The sequence below is a fragment of the Pezoporus occidentalis genome, unplaced genomic scaffold (assembly GCF_034315485.1).
Source record: "Pezoporus occidentalis ecotype Australia unplaced genomic scaffold, CSIRO_AGI_Poc_V1 ctg39, whole genome shotgun sequence".
Taxonomy (NCBI): Eukaryota; Metazoa; Chordata; class Aves; order Psittaciformes; family Psittacidae; genus Pezoporus; species Pezoporus occidentalis.
The window spans coordinates 1,240,228-1,261,856 of record NW_026915713.1 but is presented as its reverse complement, the minus strand read 5'-3'; the positions used below and the strand labels follow the sequence as shown (position 1 = coordinate 1,261,856).

General features: G+C 42.0%; 1 protein-coding gene across 1 annotated transcript in view; it reads left to right on the top strand.

Annotated features, from left to right (window-relative positions):
• The first annotated feature begins 325 nt into the window (after positions 1 to 325).
• Positions 326 to 21,629, top strand: part of RSPO3 (R-spondin 3) — a 60,563-nt gene continuing 39,259 nt past the window's right edge. The window contains exons 1-2 of the mRNA XM_062632362.1: positions 326 to 405; positions 495 to 640. Of these exons, the coding sequence (XP_062488346.1) occupies positions 544 to 640 (97 nt within the window). The 5' untranslated portion in view covers positions 326 to 405; positions 495 to 543. The remainder of the gene's footprint in view (positions 406 to 494; positions 641 to 21,629) is intronic.

The following is a 21,629-nucleotide window of genomic DNA, read 5'->3' as shown; positions in this document are numbered from 1 at the left end:
TGCCCGCGGCGCAGACCGCGGCTGCTCCGGAGCTGCGGCGGCCGGCCTGGGTCCTCCTACTGCCCCCCCGCCGCTCCCGCCCTCGCACACTCCTCTCCCACCGCCATCCATCCTGTCGGCACCTCGCCCGCCCGGCGCACACACGGGCGCGCACAGCCGCACGCACCCCGGCACCCCCACAACATGCTGCCGGCCGCCCGCCCGGCATGGACCCTGGCGGCGGCTGCTCAGCTCCTCTGCGCTGCTGACTGCCCTCTGAGGTTTGCGGCAGGTAGCGGGGCAGGCGGTTGGAAAGTGCAATAGGAAAAGCGGAGGGGAAAAAAAAATAAAAAGAAATAAAAAGGAAAAAAAAAAAAAGGCAAAAGCCATCAAGCCGGCCAAGCCCCGCTGTGGATCTCAGTGCAGGTATTTCTGCTGCTGTGTTCATCCCTTGCCGCCCATCACCCCGCTCGGGTTTTTTGGTTTGGTGTTTTTTTTTTTTTTTCTTTTTAAAGGAAGGAGGAAAAGAACGAAAAGCAGAAGTCGAACTCTCAAAGGGTTACTATGCAATTGCGACTGATTTCTTGGTTTTTTATCACTTTGAACTTTATGGAATACATTGGCAGCCAGAACGCCTCCAGGGTACGGCGACAGGGAAGAAGTAAGTGCGAAGAGATTTATACTTTGATAACTTCTGCTTCCTCTCGTTGTGCCGGTCACCTGCCCGGGGGCTTCCTCGGCCCCAGAGCCTCTGCAGGGGCGTCAGGCAGCAAGTCCCGCGCCCGCGAAGCTGCAGGCAGTTTCACTGAGTTGGAGGGATGGAGGCGATTTTTGGTCTCTTTCTGCTCTTCTCTCTCACCTCACCGGGATGAGCAGAGCTGACTCCGGGAAGACATGCGTCTGCTCCTTTATATTGCAACGCCTGGTAACGGGGAACGGCCTTTCTTAGCGCTTTCCTCTTCCTAAAGGGAAAGCGTGATGACACAAGAGGTAACTTCTGGCCGTGATGGCCGAAGCGCCTTTCCCCTCCCCGGTGAAGAAGCACGCACCCCGAGCCCCAGCAGTGCAGATCACCGCCGTAGGTTAAGCCCGGCAGTGTGGAGTAGGGAGCTGGGGTGTTGGGACGCTGCCCCGCCCGCTGACTTCCAGCCTCCGCTCGCCACCGGCCACCTCGGTGTCACCGTCCGGGTCATCCATCGGCACTGTTCTGGGGCTGTGGCTTCTGATTTTTTATGTTTATTTCATTTATATATATATATTTTTAATCCCATGGGATGAGGGGAGCTCATCCCTCCTGACTCAACCAGCCCCTGATAATGCCGCCTGGGTCCGGGTTGGTGACAGGAGAGAGCGGGAGGACGGGGGGGGGGGGGGCAAGGGGCAGTGCTCGGAGTACTGGCAGCACCTCCTTGGGCGCTGCCCTCCGAAGGAGACTATGTGGGTGGCCAGGGGCGAGGGACCCCCGGCATCGGGGCAAGAAGAGAAGCGAGGTACCCCGGGGCAGGCGCTGTCCAGGTTGCGGGCGCTCCGGCGGGAGGGGATCTAGCTCCGTCGTGGGGCTCCGGCGTAGCTGCAGCGCCGGGGATCTGGGTCCGCGGTGACCCCCCGACAGGTCTAGGGCGCTGCCAGGAGCCGACGGGAAGGGATAACGGGGGGGGGGAGGGTGGGCACCGGAACGTGCCCTCGTCCGGCATCGCCACACCGCCTGCATCCGACCCGCCGCTGCTTCTGGGGAGGGAGGCATTTTGTGCGTACCTACAGCGGTTGGGCTGCTCATGCCTGTCGCCTTAACCTGACAGTTGCAGATGCCGTGGAAATGTCACAAAACACAGAAGCCTGCATTTAATCAGCAAGAAGTAACTGAGTTATTTCCTCGGGGAGGGAAAGGGAGGGGGGTTACTAGTATTTTAATTATTTTTTCTCAGTCCTCGCTCCCTTCCCCTGCTTGGCATGGCCAGCCCTTGAAAGCCTCCTTTGTATGGTCTGCCTCTTGAACACAAAGTTCGATTCACCTAAAGTGCCCCTAAAGCGGAGCCGAGGACGAGAGAGACCGGGGACTCCAGCCCTCCGATCCCCACGGCCGCGCAGCGAGGGAGCACTGAGGGCTAAGTAAAACATGTCAGGGGCATCCGATTTATTATCCTTGGCAAGGGAGGGCTCCGGAGCCTCCATCACTTCCAACCCACTCCTTTAACCCCTGGCAGCCGCCGGCTCACAAGCTGCTGCTCCCCACCACCACCACGAGGACACCCCGACTGGAACTGTAGAGGGGTTCAGCCCTGGGTCGGAGGTAGGGTGGGGCAGCACCCCTGTGGGGCGAGCGCTGGGGAGCTGGCTCCCCTCCGCCACTGTCTGTCTGCTCCGGCACCTGGTGCGCGCCGGGCCACAGCCAGCGCCAGCGCCGGGCCGGCGGCGACCTCTGCTGTCCTGAGCCGCGGCGGGCAGCCCGCGCCGGCAGGTGCTCCTCTCCGGTCCGGTCCGCTCTGCTCCGCTCCGCTCCCCTCTTCTCCGCTCCGCACGGCCGCCGTCCCATCCTGGGGCACGTCTTTTGGCCGGGGAAGGCTGCAGGTCTCCCTCCTGGAAGCAGCCGGTGTTGGTCCCGGGCGCTGGGCAGCCCCAGGTTCCCAGCAGCTCTGTTTGCGGTGTGTTTCTCGTGCCGACCCGCCTCGGTCCTGCTTAAGCACCCTGTTCAGCGGCGTGATTTTAGGGGAACAGAGGTGGAAGTGTTTGCTGCAAATAGGTGGTTGGTACAATGTGGAGAAGGTACCAAATACTGGCTCAAAGTTTTCTGGTTAAACTACAACAGTTAAGCTAAATTCACAGCATGAACAAGGGGCTCAAAAATCACATCTAGAAGAGTCAGAATGGAAATCTGACCGTTTAATTTGGCAGTGTAGGCAAATAAATGTCAGAACCTCACCTGGACATGTTGTCCATCATCTGCTGGCCGGGGTCTTTAAGTTGGGCTGGTTGTAAAATATGCTTTGGTATAGCTAGGGGTTATTTGGCGTGAATTAGAATGTGTTTATGTAAGTTACTATAAGAGGGTATGGTTGCCACTTGCACTGATCATTTTGGCTTTAAAAATCTGTGAATCACTACTAGTGAATACAGTACTTTAAAAAAAAGAAAATGGTAATAGGAGTGTAAAGAAGACACCTGTCAAATTCATCTGCTACATGCAACACTTTCTCTGGATGTCTGTTTCTTTTGCCCAGATGCTCTCCTTTAAGCATACATCCCAAAACCGATTGCTAGCAAAGTGTTTTCAAATACTCATTTAATCTAAGTATTTTTAAATACAATACAAACCACTTGCCCTCAAGTAGTCAGTGAGCCCACATTGCTTCATTCTCTTTAATATTCAAGTCCCCCATTCTGCATATTATATTGTAGACTCCTATTTTATTAAGGAAAAGGAATAATGAAGCCTGAACTGACTAATTCAGTATATGCTGGGCCAGACTCCCAGCCCGTATAAATTGAAGTTTCTTTGTTATTTTACCCTATCAGAAGGACCCAGTCCTGAAGCATCACTTCTTTTGTGCCTACTGCCAAAGTAATCTTTACTAGAAGACAAATCTGGTCTTCCACCCTTTCACTCCCCAAACTCCTACTGAAGTTTGAGCATCCTAAATTTCTGTCTCATAATCAGTAGTAAAAACTTAAGTTGCCTGTGCAGAGGCAAAACTTCTCTGAAGTCAACAACGGAGTGCAGATGGAGGATCGGGTCCATCATTAGTCATAGTACACAATCAATAAACGTCCAAAAACAAACATCATCAGCAGAGATTTATGGGTTTATTCTGATAAGAGCAATTAAGATTAACAAATTAAGTTGCTTTTTCGGGTCCTACAAGAGAGATTAATATTCAGCTGAGTACAGACTATCACAGTAATAAATAAGAAATTCTATGTATCTGCCAGTGATTACAGTTTGGAAAAAAATAGAATAAAAATAGTTCTAAAATATTTTGGAGGCTACCACTAACTTTCAGAACTCAGCTCTGACAGTTATGCACCTTTCTCACTGTGACATTTTAACTGACAGAAATGAAGTATGATTCAAGCAAATCATACTTCATACTTCAGTGAACTATGATGACCGGCAGAGCATTTGTCATGACCCAGTGGACTGCCAGTGAGCCATGGAGTAAATTTGGAAATCACTAAAGTAAGCAAAGTGGTAGAAAATTCTGCATTTGTACCACAGCTCCTACATCTGGGAGTAAATCTATCAGCATGGCTTAATGGAACTGCAATTTGGATGTAGAGCTACCATGACGTATCTTATCGGAGCACATCAGTATGTGATGTTGGCAATTGCCTCCTGCCTTTTGCTGTAGTGGCACATTTGTGATACCTGGTGTTCATTCCTTCGGTTGCTCCTCCGTCAGTTCCTCTGTTGATGTGGGACTGCAAGTCTTTCAGCATCTGCTTCTGGTCACAGTCACGAGTGGAGGGCTCCACTCTGCAAACACTGCCTCTCTGGCTCAGTTTGCATGCAACTACTCACGAGTTCAAGATTAAGCAGATGTGCAACAGCCCGTTCGAAAACATAGCTTTATAAAATGAAACAGGAGAGAACTGACAAAACACAAACTGGTAAAATTATGTCTCTCTTTTTTCCATACCTTCGTGGAGGGTGTCATTCATCTGGAAGTAAAATGTCAACAAGAAAAAAGGAATTACCTTCTTAGCTGAGATAACACTGAATTTTGGAAGCAATGTTTAATAGTTCACCATCAATACTATCTATTACTGATATCTACATGTATGCTTTAGGTTGGCATGGCATAGATGGTAATGCTACATATTCTGTATATAATATAGGTGTTGTTAAAAATTTTTAATTTTTTTTTAAGAAATAATTTAATATCTCAGTGCAATAACTTAAAGCAGAAGTTATCTAAGCAAGCAGCCATCAAGTAAGCTGACTGTCCTTGGGCAAGATTAAATTATTCAGTGGTAGTTCTCTTTCAAATTATTTGCATGCCTCCAATATTTTATTTTTTTTTTCCCTGTGATGTTTTCATATTAATACCATTAGGGTAAATTCTTTGCTGGTGACAAGTGCACCTTTTTTGCAATGAAACTATATTTCGCATTTTTGGATGAGATCCTGTTTGTTTCGAAATAGACTGTAAAGTTCCTATTGCATCCATTAGAAACAAAAGCAGATGGAGAACTGTTTTATTGCATTTTCATACAACTGCAAACATATTTTGTTATACTGATATCTTAAATAACTAAATATTTGACAATCACTACCCATTGCTGAAAGTGTTAGAAGTATCACAGGAATAGTCTGCTTGTGTTGCTTTTTTTATAACTCTGCATGTATGTGGATCTGTGCTTGAAGTATACCAGCTGCATGGAACAATACGTGTTATTATCCCAAAAACTAAAGGACGTTACAGACCAGTTCCCATCTCCTACCTGATATCTGAAAGGGTGATAATTTCAAGTTTCATTTCTTTCAGCTGCTGAAGATGTTTCGTATACTATATAAAATTAATGTTAAAATGTACACACATATATTAACACAACTTCTCAAAGACATGGATGTAGGATGGTATATCAGCAAATATATAAAAAGTCCTGTTTCTTCTTTCAGGAGGAATAAAATAGTGCTATTAGATGGTTTTAGAGCTTGAATCTGACTCCTTTGCTTTCAGTGGAGAAAGTCCTATGGACTTCACTGGCATTGGAGAGGGCTCTTTTTATGCAGAACCTCAGAAAACATTTTGAGTTTGGAAGAATTCCTATGCTAGAGTATTTACATGATCCAAATATGTACAGCCCCTACACAGGGAAAAACAATGCTCTGTACCTTTCAAAACTTGCTTGGAAGGCAATCTCTTTCTTAAGCATATGTAAAGAACAGCTGTTTTAGTGCTTTTACCTATTGAGCCAACTGAAGTCAATAAAGTTAACTCTGAGAATAATTTCTTCTTTTAAGCTTTGTTATTAGTGTATCAAGCCTCTGCAGATATCTGGTCTGCTGCTGCTTCTTGCTGTAAATTTTTCACTGAAGATAATGGAAGTTATGCCTAATAAAATCTCAGCTAGGACATAAAAATCAGTTATAATCTCTTGCTTAGTGTGCTCATTTTGCTTTCTGTTTCATAAAGCTAGTGTGCTGGCTTGACCACTGATGTTTATCGCTAATATTAATAAGCTGTCTATCATTTCATGTGTAATCATTTATAGACAGTGACTACTAGCGACACTCATCCATTAAAACTATGGAAGTTCTTACGAACTTTTTTTCCCTACAATGAATTGTCCCTGTTGCTCTTGAAATTAAATTAGAAGTTGTGAAAGCCTCGTGGAGGAGATATAAAAGCTAACAAAAAAAAAAAAAAAATTTTTTGTCTCATTTCTAATTTTGGAATCTGAACTACTCAAAATCACTTTGCCAATTTTTTACCAAAATAATTCAGAACAAAGCAGTCTTATCAGATGACAAAAGGCAGCTGAAGCCATGTTCATTTTTATACAAAAGTCTGTCTGCTATTACCACAAACAACGCCGCAGATAAAAATATTCAGAGAATATTTGTTTATGCAAAAGATGTTATGGCTCTTCTCAAAAAAAAAAAAAAAAAGAAAAAAAAAGCTTTTTTATAAATAATTGAATAACTGAGTTTCTGGCAATAGTAGAACGATTACCTAGATGCTTTGTTTTAATAAAGCCAATGGATTTTATTAACAAAAACTTTGACCCTATTTTTGTTCTTAGCAGTGAGCAGTGCGATAAGCAACACTATTTAAAAAGGAGTGATTCTACTTTGATTATACGATAGCTGACTACCGAGCCCTTTTGTCTGTTTCAATTTCTAGATTATGAGCTATAGATCATTCATTTTACGTTAGTGTTATTTACTCGTGTGAAGCAAAGGTGCCACAAAACATATCCCTCTCCAGTGCTGCCAGGGAACAACTCAGCTATGGGGACTGGAGCTGAACCAGGAGAGGTCTGACAGGGACTCCCACCTTTGGCTGCTATGATGGCACTGAGTTTCCACCAGCTCCAAGCACCACCCTGGCCTTGCACTGATATTTTGGCTCCACACAACAGAGTAATTAAGGGGAAGAACATAAGGGAATGCATATAGTGATTTATTTAAATGGAAGCAAAACCCTGAACCTCAGGTCTACGTCAATTTAAGGTAGCAAGCTGCTAGAAACTATGCTTTCAAGCTTCTTAATTGTGTGCCAACTTTACATCCTGACGCGTTTCATGTTTAAACCTGAAAGCTCCTAGATGGGATTTCAGATGTTTGATATTTCCTGCAGGGTAAAGCAGATTTTGGGGCACTGTAAAATAAAACAGGAGCTCATTGATGGGTGTTGGAATAGCAATGATGTGTGATTCCTGCGGCTTCCTGTAAAGTGCCACAGCAGACACAGCAAGGCTCAGATCCAAGAACAGGACTTAGGTGCCTAAGGTGTGTCTGGGGCAGGATTTAAACACAGGTCCATCACCTTCAAAGTCCTGCTTAATTGCCATCTCACCCTTGACCATGAGTGTTTGTCAAGTGTTTCGTTATTTCTAATATGATGCTTACCGACACTGAGCATCCACCTGGCATGGGGAGGCTTCTGAGCTCCTTCTGCAGAGTACCTTCTGCAGAGACTTTGATATTTTCTCTTAAAGAAACCTTGGGTAAGAAAGACAATAAATAAATCATAACAAATAATAAAAATAACAATGCAAAGTTTTTTCACAGAGAGCGCAGGAAGAGATCGCTTACTGACACTGCAGTATAGTCATGCGCATCCCTACTCCTGTATACCCAGATCCCCCAAGCCTTTTCCTCTTCTGTGCTAACTAAAATGAGTGCAGGCAAATGATGTGAGGTTACATGCAAACCCAGGTGATAAATCATCAGTTTATTAGAGCAGGTTGGACTCATGCTAGCTAAAATAATTAATTTAACTTAGATTTTCAACTCCAGGCCAAATATTTTTAGATATATTAAGAACAGCAAGGCTGCAATGTCTCATTCTTGGTGTGTTTCAAAATAAAAGAGTGAGGTCTCCTTTATTTAATTAAAGAATACATTGTCTTGCGGTGCTGGCTAGCAGTGCAGGGCACCTAAACCACCTGGACAGCCAGGATTTGAGACAGTTTTTGACCCTGGCATTGCCCAATGACTTGGCTGAGAATCCCTTGTTCAGCATGTTGGATTTTGTCACTTGCTTTTGGAGTTGCCCAACTCTTCCCACCTACTGAAAGGTAACTCAAATGCCTTGCTGTAGGCTGTCACCTGTACTTTGATAGAGGTGTCGATGGAGGGCATTGCTACACAATGCAGGGATGTTAGTAAAATGTTTACCAAGCACCAGCTCCTGCACCCCACCTCTCTCCAAATAACTCATCGGGTGCACGTCTTATCTGGTGACAGTGTTTTGATCAGAAGTTACAGTAGAAGTAGGGCTTGAGCCCTTTTTCCTCATCTTCCCTATAAACTAAGTTTCTATTTCAAGAGGAGGGAAGCGGAGGCTCTCTTGTGAACCAGAAATGTAGAAGCAACCAGCTGGTGGAATAAGATTTCCATTGCATTCTTCAACTAACATTTACAAACATCCACATGAATCAGTTACTAAAACCTGACACTTTAATATGTTTACAAAGTTTATGTATGTTATCAGCACATGTAATACCCCCAGCAGGATTTATTACAGGTTCCTTTAGCAGCAACATTTTTTATCATAACAGCTCAACTCACCAGTTGAGCTGTTACGATAAAACATATCAGAGAGAGGAAACCAGCCAGTTTCTTCAGAGCACGCCTCCCACAGACACTTGTCCAGTGTTATTGCATTGTTTATTCATGGAGATTACAAACACCAGCATCGGCAAGTGTTTCATAACCTTGTTTCCTTTTCCTAGAATGTTCATAATTAAGTTCACTTTTTTCTATGCCACTGAATAAGGAGTTGCTGGTTTTGTTTTATTTTACTTCATGTTACACTGCCAAATGAAGAATTAACTCTCCAAAATAGAACCAAGTGAGACCAAAGGATATTTATTTTACACGGGAGTCAAAAGATGTTAAGTTCATGTATTTAGCAAATACATGGAGATGTATGAAGGTTCTAGAAAATTTTAGTATAATACAGAACTGGAAATAATCAACTAAGATGAGACCTCCTTGTGCTGGCCACAATGACCACAGATGTCATAGAATCTAATAGACAAGATCTTGAAGACAGGAAAGGTAAATAAATTACACAATTTGGTATTTTTCAAAAAAACGCAGCTTCTGTTTTGCAGTCCAAAATGAAGCCACGCATTCGTCTTTTGTGTTTATGTTTTATGAAGAGTTGAGCAATTAACGACTTTCAGAGATGAGGATATACTAAAAGTGAAAGTAAAATTCTGTACAAGAGTAGAATTTATAACCTGTGCTAATACTTGTCCTGGACAAGTATTTTTAAACCCAAGGCCCTGGCTTTAGGAATGAAACAACTGGAGTGTGCTATTAAAGCTATCCATTGAGGGAAGTCTTCAGTGGTGTAAGAATTTATCAGTAGGATTCAGTTGTGAGTGAACGCCAGCAAGAGGACATCCACAAGGCTGTTTAGTTCATGTATTACTTATTTCCTAAGAAAAGACCAAAGTCATTTTGAGGAGCAGGTAAATATAAAAACAAGTTCCCCTGGACAGATTGTGGACCAAAATGCTTCCCTTTCTCTGTTGGCATCATTTATTTCTGCTAACAACCTACAAAATAAGTATGATTTAAGATGCCTATTCTCTTCCATGACTGGATACCATGTTCCTTCATCTGAGTAATTCACTGAGATACTAATCATGCTTTGAACCCCAGCTTCTTTCAAAGGTATGTCTTAGAACAAGTAAGCTGTTATGTTACTAACTCTGAGTTCAGTATATTTCAGGAAATAATGTAACATATATGTATATGTAACATATATGCTGACATATATGTGACATATATTATGGTTGTGTGGTCTCTTAGAAGTCAAAGTGGGCTCAATCACTCCATGGACATGAAAATAGTGGAGAAGGTTTCAAATAGGCTTTCTTTTACAATTTATCTACATATTGTGGCTGGATACTCTATGAGGACAAGTCTCAAGCTTTACGGAGTTTAGAAGCACTGGGTGGAGAGTGACTGGAGGAGGGGGTCTTACTGCTATTTGTCAGGATCTGTCTGGCCACAAAGGGAACTGTAAACTGTACCCTTTGAATATGAGGCCAAGCTGCTCTTTCTGAAATCGCATCATTTCCCAGCTACTCAGTGAGTGAGAAGTTAATTTCTTCCTCAGTATAAATCAAACCTGAGTCCAAATAAAAGAGATTAATCAAAAGAGTAGTCTTCTGTTGCATTTCAATGCTTCAGGGATTTCACAAAAAATGAGGATTCTTGCCATAGCTACCACTGAAAGACCACCAAGTATTACAAAAATCAATCCATAATCCTTTCTGAAGCCTTGCATAATTTATTGAAAAAACTATGGAATAGTTGATCCTTCTACACTGGTTCCATGACTGACTGTGATTACTGCTGTGCGCACCAAAAAGGGCCTGTGTTTTTCATCTGGAAGTATGCAGAGACCGTGAACACCTCTTGTCAAAAAGAGATCAGCTACAGAAATTCTAGTATTGCATATAAGAAAGCTTATTCAGAAGAATCTTCAATCTCATACTCCCTGACTCCTACATAAGCCTTCTCTGCCTTATGTACTTCATCCTCTAGAACCTCCTAAGCCTACAGCTGTAGTCCTAGAGTTGGAAAATCTTCTTTACAGAGTCTATGCCCATGATCTGGCATGGATCATGGCATCTAGGCATATCAGTTTATATAACACTTGACAAAGGTGCCAGAAAACCACAAACCTACACAAATGTGCAGGGTGGTGTTTAAAACTCTTCACAAAATATTGTCAAAATTCATAATTTTGATGGAAAACATATGAATATTTTACAAAATATAAATATCAAAAATATAATCAATAAATTAGAATAAATGCTTATACATTGTAATCTCTCCTTTCTCCCTTACACATTCATATCTTATATCTGTGTATACACATTCACATATTCACACAGACACAAGCAAGAATCAAAGATCTTGGTGTGTTCGTAAAGCATTTTCACTTTTAAATGGTATTAAAATATAGGTAAAAATTATATGGATAACCCCAGATAGAGAAAGTTTTTTTTCAAGCCACACAAAGGCATGTGGTTTGTCTGAAAACTTCATCTCTTCTGCCACTGTTCTTATGGTCTGTTTGGTCATGGAAAACCAAAACCATTTGTTTTATGTAGGTTAAGCCAAACACTAAATTAGCAAAATAAAAAGATAAAATTGCAAGGGAAGCTTGGTAGAGGGCCATCTTCTCTTTCTCTTGAGCCTGGAATGCTTAAAACTGTAACAGAAGGTTATGCAGAGCCTTCCCTTTTCTGTTATGTACAGGTGAAACCTTTTTTTGGCTTTTCATAGGATGTGAAAATAGGCTGGAAATTTTTTCATAGGATGTATAAACAGTCTGGAAATTACTTCAGCCACTGAGGAGGAAAATGATGCTCCTTAGGCTGGGGTCTGGGCAGGGGAAATTGATGGTGATAGAGAAGAGTCATCTTTCCTTGTCTCCACCACGACAACCCAGCAACACTACTGCTGATGTTCCTATGGGGATGTCTATGCATACAGGTGCTTGTGTGTGCCTACATCTGTGCCTGTGCTGAGGGAACAGCGAGGAGAGTTAATAGTCTTCTCTTTTATCAGCAAATGGAAATGCTATGATCATAAGGCATATACCAGACTAACGTGAGTTTTTCAATTAAAGCCTCTGCATTGTTTTCAATGGGAGTTGGTTTAGAAGGAATAAACTTCTCATAAATGTTAAAAGACTGATTCTGCTTCCAGTTACAACTCCTGTCAGGAAGCAAATAACCCATAGAGCTCTGCCAGCATTAAATATGAATGTGCTCAGAATCCAGCCTAAATGTTTATACAGGCTATTAAAAAAAAATGATAGCTGGAGATTTTTATTCTCAGTCACCAACAAAAGAAGCAGCAATGCAATCTGCACTTCTCTTTGCAAGGTGCTGGTAAAGGGCATGAGGGTCTTCCACCATCTTTTGTCAGAGGACAGCTGCAATTTGCCACTTGTGGCAAAGTGTGGGAGGGATATTTTTGCTGCATTCCCTATTTTATGAAGTAGCAAGTGGCATAGGAACTCTAGATCAGCTCCATTAGTCTGCCTGATTCAATACAGGCATGGTCCAAGTCCTCCTCATTAGCCAACCGAAGTCTGCTGGAAACAAGAACTAGCAGGTGAATGTAGTGAACCAGAGCAGACAAACCAGAATTCAATGTTATATAGGGTATATGACAATATGCTCTTTGTCAAATGAATTTTTATTTTTTCTCATCATCCTGTCAATTCCTGTTCATCCTTAGTGTCACGCTAAAGGAACACTCTCCTAGCGTTCCCTCTCCATCACTCCCCATTCACACCTGTAAGTAAGTTGTCTCCTTGGCATACTTTTCTCTTTTGATGCCAAGCCACAAGTTATTGCAATTTACAGTTCTAAGCCCAGGGTAAAAGAGAATGGACACCCTTGAGCTGTGGTGTGATGAGTTGATGATAGCAGTGGATTTCCCAGTGAAAGAAAAGAAGCAGTGAACAGCTTCTTTGATTTACAAAGACAGATTGTAAAAATAAGCTGTGAATCTTTGCATATACCAAAAGATGTGAATCCTTGGAGCATTTGCCAGACATGGCCTGGTAGAAGTAAGGAAGGAGCTGGAAAAGTTTGCATGCTGTAATAGAGCACATAGCCCTGAGGCCTATCAAATACAAGAATATGAAGGGTGGAGTCTGGAAAATGGTGAACTATTCTAAATGTGTCAGTTGACATCAAACATGGCCATGGCTGTTTGTCCAAGCATAGATACCAAAATACTCACCCAGTCTACCTACTGCTCTCCAAGCAGCTGGGCAGGACCTTCAGAGACCAGTGGAAAAAGTTAACTGTTTGCAAAAATACTGTGAGCGGGGGGAAGTCTCCTCCATAAAGCTTTGCATCTCCCCACAGCTTTGGCAGGGACTGTCATGCGGAATGGCAGAGCAACTGGTGTCAATGTAGCACAACTTACAAAATCCTCTTCCTCAGCTGCAGAGCGATGCTGTGTCGCAGAAGGGATGGGTAGCAGAGGTCATCAGCCAAACTGCAACATACAGCACTGCTTGCTGCACTCTATAAGCAATTCTCAGCTTCTGTAATGCCTGATGGTCCTAAGTTTCCCTATGCCAAGCCCTTTCTCCAACACGTCTAATTCCTCAACGCTCTGCACATCTCTATTCTCTCTTATGACAGCAGTTGAATAACGTCTACAGTGGAAATATCTACTCCTCCTCTTGGCTTGCTGTGGAGCCATAACCCCTTCCCCCAGTATATTCAGTCTAAGTGGATTTACAGAGTTAGCCTGACAGTTTCTGAAATAGAAAACCTCTGGTTAACAGCACAGCCCAACCATTGCTCTCTCTGTAGGCAGGCCAGTGCATCTTGCTTCTCTTTAAGATCGACTCCCTCTGATGATGTATGTGGGGACAAAGGAGGTATCACACCCTGTCCAGCCATCGCCCTCTTGCTGAGACAGCTATCATGACTTCCAGTTCTTCTTGAAGATTTTAAAATGTGCACGGTTTCAAACAAACATCAGATGAAAGCAATTTTGAGTCTAAACCAAACACAGCCAGGTTTGTGTTGGTGATTTATTGGTGAAAGTCATCAGCTCCTATTACCTATTTATTGAGCCATCCAGTTCTTTGGCTTCTAGCCATTTCTATGGCCTGATTCTGTTCCTATTGGAGTTAATGGGAGGTTTTGTCGCTGATTTCAATAGGAGGACTTTAATTTTCCAACTTTCTGTCTATAGAGGCTTGAAGTGCTTCCAGGTTTCCCTCATAGTCTGCGGTTCCCCTCTTTAAGTCAATTGGACATTAACAGATTGCCTGGGCCCACACCTTTGGATGTAGGAAAGCTCTAGATCTGAATCAGCTCTCACTCACACACCATCTTTAAACCTCAGTGGAGATCCTCCTGATTTATACTGGCAGGAGAGCAAGGTCCAGCGTTACTTATGTCTGGGTCACTGCCAGCATAACAGGGAGAGAATTCAAGTCACTTGTTATCCCCTTGCCTGCACCTCTCAAGCCCAGCATATACTTTCGTATATATATGCAGATATATTAGAATCATCTGGACTCTTTTAAGTTATCCACCATCGAAACTGACTTCAAATTCAAGTTTTAAAGTTGAAATAACAAAGAAAGAAAAAAGAGCCAGAAGGGAGCCAGCTGCAAGGGTATTCACAATTTTCATCAGCCTACGAGACACTCCTAATAACATATTTTAGTACTTTGTAGTGAACTTTCTTTGCTTCTGCCATAAATATATTCCCTATGCTGCAAACGAATAGCTTGCAAGCTCAGTAAAGTTAATATAGAAGAATAAATCTTAACTACATAATGTCAGGTCAGAAATATAAATCTTATCTAATATGCCAGGTCAGAAGGAAAGAATACTTTAGCTGAAAATAGCAAATACTTTCCAGTGCAGAGTAGGAACTTATTTTTCTCTTTAAAAAAATATGCTGCTCCTAATAAGATGAGTTGAACAGTCTCCTTTTAGAATCTCTGAAAGAAAAATAAACACATAGAGCAGAGTTAATTTATAAAATGCTCCAAAGTTTATCTTGGCAGAACAGTTTTAGGCAGTGAGATTTCTCTCCTTCTCGCACATGCATTCATACACATACACATTCACACACACATGCACACACACACGTCTCAAAACTAGGACAGGCCCTTGTAATAGCAAATACTACAGAAAATTTCTATGTCTGATCGAAGTCACAGATCCTTATTCAGGCAAAGCTCTCATTTTCAAATTGATGGAAATTTTTTAAAAGCAAGACAACAATCCTTGAAACCTTTTTGTGTAAGTACAGACCTGTTGTGTCACAGTGGGAGATGACGAGTCACACAAGTGCCTCCTGTCTCGGGTCCCCCTCTCATGTGCCAGCACTTATGCCAGCTGTAAAGCAGTGATGCAGCTGCCCTCCCCTCCTCCTGCCTGCCTGGACCCCAGTTGTTGGGTACAGCTGGATAGCCTGCTGGGTGATGTGCCAGCCAGCTGCTGCTGGCACATGGGACCCTTTCAGAAGGCACAAGCCCTCACTGCTGCCCGTCTTCTTGTTCCTCCTTCACACACATCTTGCACAGCAGAGTCAAGGCAATTTAAGAGGCTGTGGAGATGAAACCCACCAAAGGCTTGATTTCAGCCTCACAGGCTTAGCTTTTTTTTTGCTTTTTTTTTTTTTGTACAGCCTGTATGCCTGCAATCAGCCTGTGCTGGGGAGCCACAATAACAGGAATACTGCAGGCTCCAGATCTAACAGCCAAGAGACTGCACAATTGCAAGGCACAATGCAACCAACAGCAAAGAGCACTGGGCCCTACTGACACCCCCAAAGTTTAGCGCTTCTCCAACTCTTGCAACAGCCACCAGCCTTTCAGGCAGTTGATTTACTTCAGGGTCTGCAAAGCAAACAGTGACTTCCCTCTAGATAAGCAAGAATAGAGGCAGTTTTATGTGGCTGAAACACAGCTCAAGTCTGGTGCGTGTACAATTCTCTGGACTATCTTTGCTCAGTACCACCGAGTTGCAGACCCTGATTTACTAAAATCCCACAGAAGAATGCAGTGAGTCCTCTCCTCTCCTCTCCTCTCCTCTCCTCTCCTCTCCTCTCCTCTCCTCTCCTCTCCTCTCCTCTCCTCTCCTCTCCTCTCCTCTCCTCTCCTCTCCTCTCCTCTCCTCTCCCCTCCCCTCCCCTTTTCTCCTTTTTCTCTTTCCTTTTTGGCTGCTGGGAAGTTGCCAGTAATTTCCAACATTTGGTCTGACAACTGTTCTGCTGTAAATATTTAGAAGAATCCATTAGAGATTAAACAAAGTGTAAGTAACTGCTCCTAAGTGATAGTTCTTGTTAATGTTTGCAGCAATAGGCACTTTACAAATGCCTATGAAAGTCCTACCTCTAGGCTGCTTGTAGGAAAGGGCAAGATAGAAGGCAGCAGCCAGAACACAGTGTAATTTGAGCATCAGTGTGTTATCATTATAAATAATCAGTGCGGAGACAGCATTCTGTAATGTGTGCACCATGCTTGCAAATCCTGTAGGCAGCAACGGGTAGAGTCCGCTATCCTGACCAATGTATTCTAAATGATGTGTATCAGGCTGTGAAAGTACTCATTTCCCAGTTTGGAGGACATCTGCCTTTCTCTGGTCTGCTGCCTCCCCCCCCCCCCCCCCCAAGAAACAAACAAAAAACAAACGTACAAAAAAAAACAAACCCACACCAAAAAAAACCACCAAACCAAAACCAAGCTCTGCTCTGGTGGAATTTGTAACTTTTATTGTATTCTAAAATTATCCTGATTATGCAGTGTCTTAAATGTTCCACTGCACGGTGTAATATTACTAGCTGAGAAGGGATGAACACAAATGCTGTGCTGGGGCTGACAATGAGGTATTTAATAAGTAATGCTGACAGTAGTCACTTTTGAGTGGAGATAGTTTTAAGAATAAAAAAGGCTGCATTTACAGCAAACTGAAATGAGTGAAGATATATAAATGCATCTACATGCTAACCAATTTCTCTGCTGAAACAATATGTGATATTCTAGGAACACAGTGAACAGCAGGTACATGCCTATGCATGTGCATACCATAGCAGAATTTTCTATCCCAACAAAGGTGGGTTATACTAATTATTATTATTGTTTTTCCATTTTAATTACATTATTTATTGTCAGTTTGCAGTGAGTAGAACGTTCTGGTTGCAATACAGAAGGGGTAAAAAGTGGATCAGAAGACTTGGCTCCAGTATCTACCTTGCGTTAGTTAGGTCCTGCAAGAAAAAAGGCCTGGGGCTTATCCAGGCTACTTGTGATGCTTTCCTAAGGTGGTGATGTCTGCTACTCAGAAATAATGCAGATAAGGCAGACCTCTTATTACCACATCTAATTTTTGAAGCTGGCAGCCTCCTCCTTTTCTGTCCCCCTACCTTCAAGAAAACATCTGATAGTCTCTAGGAGTTACCTGTGTGCATCCTTTCATTTCAGTTTCACAGCCACATATGACTTTTAAAACTTAGAGTCACGATTTTCTGTATGTGAGTTTAGACCTTCACTGAAGAAACAAATAAAAGCAAGCTGGGCAACTGGGAGAGCTGGGTACAAGCTGCAGAACAGGAATATGCTGATTTGTTGGTTACTCCCATCACTGATCTTGGTAGCTTATGGAGTTGTTGGTTTCAGTGTCACAGCAGTGAAGGATGAAACTTGTTAAAGTGAAATTTGGTGTTGCAGGTTTAACAGTGAAAGAAAAGGAGAAGATAGAATTATTGTGATCACCTGAAGTAGGCCTCAGCAAGTTAAACAGAAAGGGAGGTGGCAAAAGAAGCTTTAACAGCCTCCTCACTAGGTCAGATGTTGAGCTGGTGTCAAGAGGGTAATGTCTGCTCCAGTTTTCCCTCTGCATGGTCAACTAGTACCCAACACAAATGAAACATGTTAGTAGCCCTTCCCAAGCATGAGATTGACTCAAAGTGTAGGCAGTGATGTGCATGACTCCACTGGGCACAGTGCATTTTTGAAGTACTACTGATGAAGGGGTCAGCTCTGACATTTGTCTGAAGTCAATAGCCATCTGCAAGAGAACAACTGCTACAGGCTGGGTCTGGACTTGCATCACACAATGTTCATGTTCAAAAGCAGGACACAAAAAGCCATGAAGTCTTCTTTAGGCCTTCGTCTTTCTGAACTTGTTTATAGGCTTCCAGCTGCTGACCCTTTTCCACCTTTACAGCCAGCATCCAGCAGGAGCGGAGTGAGGGAGCCATCCTGAGCTTCTTGACAGTGCCAAGGATGATGACTGTCAGATAGGATGTATGGTGATTGGGAGCTTCAGGAAGTCAGGCAGTTATTCGCATTTATCTTACAATGTAATGATCATGATGAAAACAACTGTTTCTCAAAATTTGCTATTCAATTGCTGTATGGCTGGTTACAGCATAAGCACATGCACTTGGAGTGTGAAACTGCTGATTGAGAATAGAAGCACTTTACAGCCACTTATCCCAGATGTGAATGCATACCCCAGGGTGAGTGGGGGGAAATCCAGCTTTACCACTTCAGAACAGGAGCCACAGTGCAATGGGGATGAAAGAAAAGTGTAAAAAGAGAGGCCACAAAAATAAAGGTATTTTTTCTTTTCTTCACAGCCCTACTGGCTGAGAGAATATGCTGTTTAAGGTAATGTTCTATGTAAGGCAGTGCCTTAAACACTTCTCCAAGATGGTGGTTTGAAGAAACAAAGTGGAATATATGCTGTAGTTCAGAACAGAAAAGAGCAGTGAATAACATCATTTGTTATTCCTTCTACTTTTTGACAGAGAAAGAGTATTCCATCATTGCACTCCATTTTTTTTTCTAGGAAAAAACTATTCCATCATCTTTACATCCTCTTTGAAATACTAATTTACTAGTGCTTTCTTACTTTTTTTCTGATATAAGGAATAAACAAACTGAGGAAGAGACCATATGGTTGAAGAATTTTGGATATATATTTAGGCTTTAAAAAACTAAAAGGTACTGTTCATTTTATTTTGTTTTGCCAGTAATTTCGTATGAATGCTAAAATGCATTAGACAAGTGGCTAAGACACAGCAAGAGAAAATTATGTGAAATCAAAAGGATACTTTCTTGAGATTCTCCTCATCTTTATCCTGCACAAATATATCATGGTAAAATCAACAAGTCTCCTACCATCTGTTTGCTTACTCTGATGCCTCATCCAGCAGATATGCTACATTGAAACCTTATGAGACATAAAAATCCAATTTTGTTCATAAGGCTACAATGTGGAGTTTGTTTTAAGGAAACTGAAGTTTATTTTATTTCTGAAAACTCCTGTGAAGCAAGTAGTTCTCAAATCACAAAGAAAATATTGGCTCATCACCCTATATTAAAAATATGGCATTTTTATTTGCTTTTATCCACAATTATTTCATTCACTTTTCTTATGTCATCAGAATCAGATTGATGAGCATAATACAACTCACTGTAAGAAAACAATGATATTGCTAATGCTATCTTAAGGCAAAATGCTAACAAACAGCTGCATGTGCAGGCCATAGCCAGGGGTACAGCAGTGAGGGACGTTTGAAGGTGCATAGCAAAAACCATAAGACTCACTCAATGGTTCCTTTCTCTGGCACAATAATTTATGATTAAACTACAGCATGCTTTTAGAATGATGTCTGACCCCTTCTTTGAAGCATACATGCATGTGACTGAGGTTGTACTGCTCCCCTTAGACCGTTGCAATGATTTAACTATCAAGGCTTTCTGAAATTTGTCTTGGATAATGCAGTTGAGACTTACCGATGCTCATTTCCAACCACTGATCCATTGTACCTTGACTTCCAGCAGCAGATAGCTTTATAGCACCATATATTTTAGGGGTAATAATTATACTCACTTTTTTCCACCTAGAGAAAGAGGTGCTGCTGCAAAGTATCCCTCAGGCAATACTGTTTTGGGAGAAAACACTTCACTGAGCTATATGCAGTTTTCACTATGCTTTTTCAGCTCTAAGAACAGGTACGACTGAGGCTTTAATGTACCCCATCTCAGCCCTGTTCAAGGCCAGGAACTCTTTTGGTGTTAAACTTTCATGAAGGTGCTCTTTGCTTATAAAGTCATAACAGAAGAATTGGAGTAGGGTTTACCACAGTGCTGTTCTATGTTGCGACTAAGCAACTGTGCTCCTGATGGAAGCAAAGACCATGAAGACATCCCAGTACCACTTTCCCTCATGGCTGTGCCCCACCTGCCACCAGCAGCTCTCAGGTATTACGAAGCATCAAAACACTGCAGAGTTTAGAGATTTTCAGAGGAAGAAAACAGCAGCAAGGTGATGCAATGACCCTTTTGGATCCCTAGTACTTAACTATTGCTTCAGCATGGGCATTGGGATGGTTGCACCCCCTCCTTGCAATAAAAAGAAGAATAAATCTGATAGCAATCAAGCTGGGTTTGCTGGTAAAAGCCATAATTTCAGCAGTAGAGGTTCCCCAAATGTCTCAGTTCAGAATAGTTATAGCAGCTATGACATAGGGGGTGCATTTCACTTCTCCAAGCATGTGTTGTTAAAGAGCTGCTGCAGTTACCTAAGAGGAAGGTAATATGACCCCTAAAGCATTTACTTACATCATGGATCTTCATCTTGTTTGATTACTATAAAGTACCTTGAAGACCACAAGGTGAAAAGTCCTACAGAACTGCACATATTTTTGGAGCCTTATTGTTCCTGCTGCTGTTGAGAGATGATTATATCATGTTCTTGGGTTTTGTGTTGGTTTTTGGTTTGTTTCTTTTTCTTTTTTTTTTTTAAGGAAATTACAATATAGTTTGCAATAATTACATTTATTCTCTTTTTCACGCCTGTGAAAAACCTTGTAATCATTTTCCCTGCTCATTTGGCCTCTTTTTCACTTGGCTTCCCTTTGAACACCTCCTTCTAATTTTCTGTGAGAACACCTTTGTTGTACTGGCTTTTTTCCATATGGAGTGTTACATATGATGTTGGTATGGAAAGTATTATATAGTAAACAGCAGATTTAAGCTAAAAAAGATACTTTTGAGATTAATGAATGGGCTTTGAGTGTCTCCTTTTATAGACACCAGTTTGATTGTTACTGAAATCAAAGCAATCTCTTTTCCTTCCCATCAGGATATAGTTTAGTAGCCCCTTAAAAAATATTTAATAATCTCAAAGTTGAAAATCTTTATATTAAAAAATAATGAAATTATAATCTGTGTTGGGTCTCCTGCTGAAACACAAAGAAACAGGTCTGCTAACTCCGGGCACTGTAGGAATCTTAGTCCCAGATATAATGGTAGTGATATAAAATGCATGAATATTAACTTTAAAAAGTTAATACATTAAAGTAGTACCAGAAGACTTTCATAAGCCTTTTAAATTCACATAACTATACTTTTCTCTGCAGAATTAGGGAAGAATTCTTTTTTTTTTTTTAATCTTTTTAAAAAGGAAAAAGAAAATGGTTTTGCTCTCTGGAACACCCTGAAAACATAGTAATTATGTTGAAAATATTTGATATTTTATTTTCTTCACTACAAAATTGCCTACAAATATTCAGAAGTTTAAAAATGAAAAATAGTTCAAGCTTTAAATTAGTTAAGAGCTAAGAAGTCCAAGGCACTATTTTCAAAGTTTGTGTGTTAGGAGTTAGGCGTTTGCCTACTTCAGGAAGATATGTGTCTGCTCCAAGCACAAGAGCCTCTATTCAAGAATGTGTCCTTAATTTTAATCAGGTATTTAAGTCTAATTGAAGTCAAGGGGTCTGCAACACATGTGTGAAGATAACCATATGCTGATGTGCTTTTTTGGATAGGGAGGAATTTAATGGGCTTACACAATAATTGTTTGTGGGGTTTTGATTATTTTCAATTGGGTCTGGGTATGCAGAAAGGAGCATGAAAGGGGATCAACAAACATTAAAGCTTGTTAACTTG